Source organism: Gadus morhua, chromosome 16 (assembly GCF_902167405.1).
Source record: "Gadus morhua chromosome 16, gadMor3.0, whole genome shotgun sequence".
NCBI lineage: Eukaryota > Metazoa > Chordata > Actinopteri > Gadiformes > Gadidae > Gadus > Gadus morhua.
Window position 1 is genome coordinate 18769203 of NC_044063.1, and position 10029 is coordinate 18779231.

At 41.7% G+C, this 10029-nt stretch overlaps 1 protein-coding gene across 1 annotated transcript; it reads right to left on the bottom strand.

The window, feature by feature from the left end:
* Positions 1-3639: 3639 nt before the first annotated feature.
* Positions 3640-9582, bottom strand: LOC115561540 (uncharacterized). The gene is made up of 11 exons (XM_030381677.1): positions 9504-9582; positions 8860-8961; positions 8632-8730; positions 6849-8483; positions 6512-6598; positions 5868-5969; positions 5640-5738; positions 5381-5491; positions 5209-5298; positions 5041-5130; positions 3640-4061 (listed from the first exon to the last, which is right to left on the bottom strand). The coding sequence occupies exons 4-11, from the start codon at positions 8221-8223 to the stop codon at positions 3838-3840; spliced, it is 2178 nt and encodes a 725-aa protein (XP_030237537.1). The 5' UTR covers positions 8224-8483; positions 8632-8730; positions 8860-8961; positions 9504-9582; the 3' UTR covers positions 3640-3837.
* Between the last annotated feature and the right edge of the window lie 447 nt (positions 9583-10029).

The window sequence follows — 10029 nt, forward strand, 5'->3', positions numbered from 1 at the left end:
TTTTATTTTAGAGTTATTTAGATCCTTAAAGCTTATAATGTAACATTACTTAATACGCAAATCATTTAATGGTTCGGATCTTCATGGGCACTGGGGAGCTCCATTTGCTCACAGTTTAATCCCAATTTTCTGTTTATTTGTATTGTTTTGTATTGAATTGAATGGAAGCCCAATTTAAAATCATACCACTGAATCACATTGAGAACGGTAAGGATCAAAACAGGGCAAAGCCACAGTTTTTGCATCCATACATTTGATATTTGCTTGTGTGTGATTATGCGTGAATTAGACTACCTCCTTAAAGTCTGTGTAAAACAGCATAGAGCAAAGAGGGCAAAGAGAGACAAGTGGAGCATGTGTATGTATGGGTGTGTGTTTCTGTGTGTTTGTGTGTGTGTGTGTGTGTGTGTGAGTGTTTGTTTGTGTGCGGGTGTGGGTGTGAGATCCATCGACAGTTGGAATCGTGCATTTTTCATACTTTTTTTGTCTTTCGCTTGTCTATTTCCAGATTTACTAGATGTTGCTTCACTCTGATTGGGTCCTTAAGTCAAACCAAACGCCTACGAATCAACGCCTATACCACGCTAAGGCCTATCCTTTATAACCAGCTTAAAAGATTAATATCCATATGCCAAACAGGTGAGCTACCCACCTGATTGGTCTAATCTCAGCACCACCATCGCTGCTCAATGACGTCAACTCACAAAGCCAGTCTGCCCACTGGCATCTCAGGAATCTCCCATATGCCTTTATTAGCTTTGCTGCAGTCAGAAGTGCTTACACACACACATACACACACACGCACACACATAGACGCGCACACACTAGCACAAACACACACACACATACACACACACAAACAAACACACACACACACAAACACGTTCTTGAACTTGCTACATATTGAGGACCGGGTAAAAAGACCCACAAAGTGAGGACCAGCAGTTCTGGCTCACATTCAATCACAGAAATATAAATTCTGGACTCTACCCCCTTAACCCAAACACTGCCTTAGATTAATTGGAACACCAACTTTAAGAAAAGGTTTTTAACCAACAGATAGAGGACCAAGCACTCGGTTTGTTTTGACATTGACAATTGGCATTGAAGCCAGCAGACTGTAAGCATAGCAACAGATCTGGGCCCAGTTTCCCGAAAGCATCGTTGGTAAAGAACGTCGTGAAAACGCTCGTAGCTAACGAGTGCTCCAGGGTACTCGTAGGACGCTAAGAGCATCGTTAGCCTACTATAGAGGGAACTCATTATTGCATGCGGGTGTCTTCATTCATAAAAAATGAAAACATTGGGGATTATGCATCAATACAAATTATTCTAAAGAGGTCAGAGACTCCGTGCACAGCCCTGCCTTGCCCAGTGAACCAAGAAACCCTGCGCCGTGACAAACGGGGGATTTGACCACCTCGATTTTACACAGGAAACTTGAGATAAGAAGGTGAAATCACCAGGCGTGCCAAGCTGCGACCGAACCGGCTCGTGTATAGCCAGGGTTCGAGTGGGAGCCAGTGGGGGCTGAGCAGCAGCATAATATTGTAATTACAAAAAAAGCTATTTTGCCTTCCACATGCAGAGTTATATTGACGTTAAGTGGGATAATAGAACGTCGGTCATTATCGGGAAAATAAGCCGGACAGGGCGAACCGGACGGCGACGCAAAACGGAGGTGCTTCGACCTGAAAGGGCTTATTTTCGATAATGAGCAGCTAACTAACTTCGCAAGGTGTTTTTATACAATTTGTTTGTTACAAACTTACCATACGTAGCGTTGATCAGCAGAGAAATAGTTAGCCAAAGACGTTGACGTCGCTTAGCAACCGAAGAAGCTGGCGTTGTTGTGAAGGGCCCATGCAAGTGAACGGAGCGTTCCACGGCACTGAGAAGAGCCGTGTCATAATAGCCCATATTTACGTCCTATATCCCTCCTCTCTCCCCCCCCCCCCCCCCCCCCCCCCAACAGAGATGGAATCATAACTCGAACCCTGCCTATAGCCTACTTCATCCTGCCCAACAATATGGGCAGGCTCTAGACCAAGCTCTCCTAATCGGGTCAGCAATAGCCGCGTTTGAATGATAATGTATGAATGGAACGTTGCATTTTTAATGTCTACAAATATTCTATACTAGAGAGCCAATCAATGCAACCTTATGCGGAATAAGATAAAGTCGGCTCTCTTGCTGCGCAAATGTTTAAAAAATCAGCACATTCATATAAATGTAGTTGTCACACAAGCTATTTTGGATTTTTTGTGATATGGAATTATTTCAGGGGGGGAAATGCCCTGAATAAATGTATGCACAGTGCGTTCAGGATTAGGACTGATATATGTGTGCCTAGGCCTAATCAATTCTGTTTTAATATCTTTAGCATTCATATTATTGCAATCTATTCTTTTTGTAGGCTATTCTGCGGTTGGCCTTGATGGGGAGATATTTGAACCCTTTTTAACCCCATTTTCCTGCGACATTCCTGCGTCTCCCCTACGTCATAGCCCGTTTCAGCACCATGTCAGTGGACAGGTATAATCCTACGAACGTCGTGAGTGCAGCGAATCCGCGTTCACGTTAAGAGGAGTTTCGGGAAACGCTCCAAAGAAATTACGATGGTTCGAAAGATCCATCGTGAGAATGATCTTACGAGCGAAGATCCATCGTTATCGGGAAACTGGGCCCTGTTTCAAACCTCAGTCATTTTTCTCATGAACTATTGACTGAAAAAACATTGTTTTACTTGAAATATATGGCTCTTGGTCTCAAGTGTTACGAATTTAAGAAAATATCTGGAATATGGTTAGGATGTGAAATTATTTAGACCTTTTGTGGTGTGGGGATTGCTGATTCAAGCAGCCGCACCTGCCCTGGATCAAGCTGATCAGACCCAGGAGCAGGGGGTGGCTGCGTACCTGGTGTCCATTAGAGAAATCAATGGATAGGTTAAATTGCCCAACGAATGTCAGAATTCCATCTGCTCTCTAGCTTATAAACATCTTGCCAACTCCCCGTTATAAAATATATGTATCACCATCTCTACCCTGTGACTGTGTCGGAGGGCCCCAGAACACAGGAGGGCAAGCCAGTCAGCATACTGGAAGAAGGCAGCCAACTGAAAAGCATCTAGCAGCAGCATCCTCCAGCAGTGCCAACTGGTATCCTCAACCTCCAGAGCCACTGGAGTTCCCAGCTCTGAGCTGGATGGCCAGCTGAAAATCTTTGCAACAAAATAATTTTTGAGAACAAGAATTTACAGTAGTGCACACACATGGAATTTATAATAATTTTAATATAGTACCAATCCTAAATACAGATACAAGAAAAATATAGACACTATTGAACACAACACAGAACCGACAGCGATTATTCAGGAGTTTCTCGAACGAAAAAGTATCAAACTCTCTCTCTACCTCTTATTCTACCTGTCAAGCTCTTTTTCTACCGGTCTCTCTCCCTCTTTTTCTACCTGTCTCTCTCAATCTCTTCTTCTACCTGTCTCTCTCCCTCTCTTCTACGTGTCTCTCTCCCTCTCCTTTTCTACCTTTCTCTCCCTCTCTCTTTTTCGACCTGTCTCTCTCTTTCTACCTGTCTCTCTTTTTCTACTTCCCTCTACCTCTCTTTTTCTATCTGCCTCCCTCCCTCTACCTGTCTCTTTTTCTACCCGTCTCCCCCTGTCTCTCTCTCCACCTTCTTCCTCTCATCCCAATTCCCTGCCTCTTTTATCCCTCCATCCCTCTTTCCCATTCACCCTACCTCCTCCTAATGGCTGTGCTGCCTTGCTTGTAGGCTCAGCAACAGAACTTGGCTGACACTGAACATAACAGGTCTCCTTTAAAATGCAAGCTTTCTCTTGATTTTAAGTATTGCATTGTGGACATAATATTTAACATCTTTCCATGTTCGATCGCTAAGGACTGGAGACTCTTTCGCAATACAAAGCATGCAGTCTGTCTTTGCTGGCACCCTCCTTAGCGAGATGAACTTTGCCATGCTTCGCCCGACTGCAGTCCTCTCCTGGTCAGTCCAGGGTCTCTTTAATTGTGTTTTTGGAGCATCTATAAATCAGAAAACAACGTGGTTGATTAGAGGATAGGTTTACCATTTTAAACTCTGACGTCACTAAAATGTTGATTACAATAATCTAAATTTGTATAAAGCATAGTCTCACTTTGCTGTTGAGAAAATTCCTTTGCTCCTACATCTTTCCATGAGGCTTAAACTGTCCGGACCGGTTAATTGTTCAGGCCTTCGATAAGTGTAATCAATCTCCTTTTAAAAAATGGGGAACTCCCAGTAGACATTCATGTACATATGTGTACATGTTCTACTGAAAAATAAAATTATCACAATTCTTTGACTTTATTTTGCAAGTGTGCAATATTAAGTGTTCAAATCTGCTGTCTTGGCTTAATCTCCACATGATACATGAAGCAAAGCTACATTTTATGTGATTTAAAATATAGTTGCAAAAACATAACAGACACAAGGGACCACACTGAGTTCCTCATTATTGAAAAGGTTTTAAAAAGGATTTAAAAAAAGCAAACATGCGCAGAAAGACTACATTTATTCCAACCAGAGAAGCTTGATCAGAATAAGTGTTTACATGGTTATTAGGCACAACACAGCCACTGATTATACAACTGCTGTCAAGTCTGTATCTTCAACTTTTGCATGTACTACTATGAAAACTACAGCTTCAATAACCAACTCTTTCAAAAACTTCTAGAATTAGCAGAGGATGGGTCACCGCCCCAACATTCACAGGAAGGTATTCTGCACTTGGAGACAATGCCACTTCTTACACTGGCCCATTATGATTCTAGGTACACTTAAGTAACCACCTAAAAACAACTTAGTAATCACAAAGAACACCATAGTAATAACACTTTAGTAATGACCCGTAGTCCTTTAGCAATGACCCGACTACTAACACGTAGTCCAATCAATCACCTAGACCCAGTGACTTGTGCTTTGACAGCAAGCACCACTTGTATTTCTGTAAGAGGATTTTCTGAAGACAATATATCGTACCATCATCATTACGTCCTCTGTTAGTTGCAGTCTTCTTTCGCCCCTTAACAGGGGGTGTTGTGATTTGTAGCTCCTCTCCATCTGAGAAAGCTGAAATAAGCAGTACAGTGAAAGTACTGAAGACCCGATTCAGACCACTTCACTTGTCTTTATATTGCCTGGACTCACCCCAATCATAATATTCATCATAGTTTCGTTTAGTCTTCTTTCTCCTCTCAACAGGTGGTCTTGTTGCGGTCGAGGGTCGCTTCTCTCCACCTGAGATACATGACATAGTACAATGAAACAATCCTGACCTCAGACTGAGAACATTACTTGTGTTTACAATGTCTGGACTTACACCCATCATCATCACTCTCATCATCACTCTCATCATGCCTTCTTTTAGTTGCAGTCTTCTTTGGCCTCTTGACAGGTGAGCTTGTGGTTGACAGGTGTGGCTGTTCTCCATCTGATAAGAAAGCACACATTAGTACAGAAAAACCTTAAGCCCCAGTCATGCTCACTGTTTGGAAAGACTACCCTTTCTTGCCTATCTAACATATTAGTATAGCAGTGGAGAACATTACTTGTGTTTACAATGCCTGGACTGGACCTACCTCCATCATCATCACTCCCATCATCCTGTCCTTTAGCTGCAGTCTTCTTTTGTCTCTTAATAGGTGGTCTTCTGGCGGTCTGTTGTCGCACCTCTCCATCTGTGAAAGATGATGTTTTAGTAGAGTGAAATACCAAAATCTTCATCTGAGAAGGATGACAATAGTACAATGAAACAGTCCTGACCTCAGACTAAGAACATAACTGATGTATACAATGCCTGGACCTACCCCCATCATCATAACTCCCATCATCATCATGTCTTTTAGTTGCAGTCTTTGTTGGCCTCTTGACAGGTGGGCTTGTGGTTGACAGGTGTGGCTGTTCTCCATCTGATAAGAAAGCACACATTAGTACAGAGAAACCTTAAGCCCCAGTCATGCTCACTGTTTGGAAAGACTACCCTTTCTTGCCTATCTAACATATTAGTATAGCAGTGGAGACTTATGCTGCGTACCAGTCTCGCCACTCAAAGTCTGAGTTCCTACTTGTGAACTCGAGACCAACCAATCTACCCCGACTTCACAGGGAATCAGTTGTCTAACATAACACAACAATGGCAATGGCCTCCACCTGGAAAGCTTGGAGGTCGGAAATTGGAAATTCAACTGGGAAATTCGACCACCAACTTTGTCTGGAACGCAGCATTAGGTTACCTTCCCGTATCTAGACTGCCTCTAACATAAGGTCTTTGAGTTTCCTAAACAATTTTTTTCATACTTTTATAGACTACTTCAAATAAAGGTATATTAAAGTTTTAGGTCTGAGGCACTGTCAACCAAATTAGTTGTTTCAATGTGAATTTCAACTGTGAGTTCAAAGGGCCTAAGAAGGAATTGATTATATTAACATTATCATGATATATATTACTTACCATCATTAGCTTCCAGTCGTCTGTCTACATTTGATGTCCCTCTCTCTTTGACTCCTCTCAAGCCTTTGGTTGAGGTGGCTTCATGTCCTATGAAAATGTTCACGGTAGGGGAATTAGAAAACTAAAATTTACAGTAGGTCAAAATTAGTAGATAGATAACTTTATACCAAAATAGAAATTTTGTTGTTGCAGCAGCAATTCAAATAAATCACAAAAAAGACGAACATAAGTTACAAAAGCGAACAATACAGTATATACATACCAAAAACAAATATACTGATTAAAATAAGTAGATTAAAACAGTACAATAAAACATTATCAATACAAATATACATACCAAAGACAACTGAGTCCAGTGTCTTCAGATTCTTCCCTTTAAGCGCCTTTGCTCCATGCTCCATTGCAAACAGTAGTTTCCCAATCTTGGCTACCTGAAATGTTTTGTCAGTTTGGCGGTAATAATCGCAATGGACTCTTATGTCATGTCCCATAAAACGAGCTACTTGTTCCAGCTCTTGATTATCAAGGTCCAGGAGCTGGCATAAGGTAGCAACATGCTTTCTTAGTTTGGTTGACCTAAGGAGTTCTGGGTGGCTTGCCTTGCTCTCTTTAGCATATTTCCGAAGGCAGTCACATCCACGAATATTGGTTTCTGTTCCGATCCTGGCAAACAGAAATGGGTTGTCATCAATTACGCCAACTTCCTTCCGTTTTTCAATCATGAAGTCGAGAGAGGTTTTTGTGCGATCAAGAAGGAGAATGGGCACTTTTCTACCTCTCTTTCCACGTGTCACTATCCGAGTCAGCCTGTGGCTCAGTTGTTTTTCCACTGCTGATAGGGTTTCATATATGTCCTCATTCACAGGGCCGGTGTCGGCTTTTAGATATGTCTCCAAGGTTAAGCGTGATGCTTCTCCTTCACGCTTCTTGTTAAAAACTATTATTTGTGCGAGAAGGCTCTCAGTTAACTTTTTGTATGCTGTGGTGTTGCTCGCACACTCTTTCAACTCCACCATTGCCTCATCCTCAATTTTCCTCAGGTAGTTCTGCAGAGTAACAACGGCCTTTGTCAAAGGTACACTGTCTTCTTTGTTCCACCTCCGTTGTTCCATTGTGCTGTGAGCATTGGTTGACACGAAAGTGGACCAAGAGCTATCTAGCAGCTGCTTAAACTTCTTGGCCCTCTTCTCAGTTAAAACATCCGACGTCATCAAACAATGTCCAATCCAGGCTTCTGTTGCCCCTTTGAGAGAAAATCCAATTTTGACAGCAGTAGATGGCTTTCCATATTCGTTGGTTTCTGCGTTGTAGTTTGACACCCTCCTGGCTGCTTTTACTGCCAGTTCAAACTTTGTTGGATCACATATATCTTTAAGACTTTTCACACTCTTGTCAATCTTCTTTGCAGCCAACACAAACCATCCCAGTTCTCTCATCTTTTGTGCGATGTATCTATGTTGAGATTGTTCACGGCCCTTTCTTGCAAATAATGCATCTCCATACTTGCATATCATCTCATCACTTCTGATGTGAGAGGTTACATTATCTTGCAACATAGTATGAATAACCTTTTTAACTCCACCTGCTGATTCCATGATTGGAAGAAGTTGTGAGGAAGCTTTTTGTACTCTTCTTCTTTTGCCTTTCCCCGTTTCCCGATTCCTTTCTCCACATGACCTCCCATGTCTCCAGAGTTCAGTCCTCTTGAACATTGCATAACAGTGTTTGCATGGTAGGTAGGCCTGTACAGAAGCCTTCTCAGTGGGCTGTCTCCATGTTACTGTCTCCCCATTTCCTTCTTCTAAGACCTTAATATTATGTTGCCAGTCTCCCTTATTGCGAAGGGATTCCAAGAGTGTACACCCATCATCATCACTCTCATCATCACTCTCATCATGCCTTCTTTTAGTTGCAGTCTTCTTTGGCCTCTTGACAGGTGAGCTTGTGGTTGACAGGTGTGGCTGTTCTCCATCTGATAAGAAAGCACACATTAGTACAGAAAAACCTTAAGCCCCAGTCATGCTCACTGTTTGGAAAGACTACCCTTTCTTACCTATCTAACATATTAGTATAGCAGTGGAGAACATTACTTGTGTTTACAATGCCTGGACTGGACCTACCTCCATCATCATCACTCCCATCATCCTGTCCTTTAGCTGCAGTCTTCTTTTGTCTCTTAATAGGTGGTCTTCTGGCGGTCTGTTGTCGCACCTCTCCATCTGTGAAAGATGATGTTTTAGTAGAGTGAAATACCAAAATCTTCATCTGAGAAGGATGACAATAGTACAATGAAACAGTCCTGACCTCAGACTAAGAACATAACTGATGTATACAATGCCTGGACCTACCCCCATCATCATAACTCCCATCATCATCATGTCTTTTAGTTGCAGTCTTTGTTGGCCTCTTGACAGGTGGGCTTGTGGTTGACAGGTGTGGCTGTTCTCCATCTGATAAGAAAGCACACATTAGTACAGAGAAACCTTAAGCCCCAGTCATGCTCACTGTTTGGAAAGACTACCCTTTCTTGCCTATCTAACATATTAGTATAGCAGTGGAGACTTATGCTGCGTACCAGTCTCGCCACTCAAAGTCTGAGTTCCTACTTGTGAACTTGAGACCAACCAATCTACCCCGACTTCACAGGGAATCAGTTGTCTAACATAACACAACAATGGCAATGGCCTCCACCTGGAAAGCTTGGAGGTCGGAAATTGGAAATTCAACTGGGAAATTCGACCACCAACTTTGTCTGGAACGCAGCATTAGGTTACCTTCCCATATCTAGACTGCCTCTAACATAAGGTCTTTGAGTTTCCTAAACAATTTTTTTCATACTTTTATAGACTACTTCAAATAAAGGTGTATTAAAGCTTTAGGTCTGAGGCACTGTCAACCAAATTAGTCGTTTCAATGTGAATTTCAACTGTGAGTTCAAAGGGCCTAAGAAGGAATTGATTATATTAACATTATCATGATATATATTACTTACCATCATTAGCTTCCAGTCGTCTGTCTACATTTGATGTCCCTCTCTCTTCGACTCCTCTCAAGCCTTTGGTTGAGGTGGCTTCATGTCCTTTACCTATGAAAATGTTCACGGTAGGGGAAATAGAAAACTAAAATTTACAGTAGGTCAAAATTAGTAGATAGATAACTTTATACCAAAATAGAAATTTCGTTGTTGCAGCAGCAATTCAAATAAATCACAAAAAATACGAAAATAAGTTACAAAAGCGAACAATACAGTATATACATATACCAAAAACAAATATACTGATTAAAATAAGTAGATTAAAACAGCACAATAAAACATTATCAATACAAATATACATACCAAAGACAACTGAGTCCAGTGTCTTCAGATTCCCATGGTAGGTAGTCCTGTACAGAAGCCTTCTCAGTGGGCTGTCTCCATGTTACTATCTCCCCATTTCCTTCTTCTAAGACCTTAATATTATGTTGCCAGTCTCCCTTATTGCGAAGGGATTCCAAGAGTGTCTTCCTTTGTTTGGAGC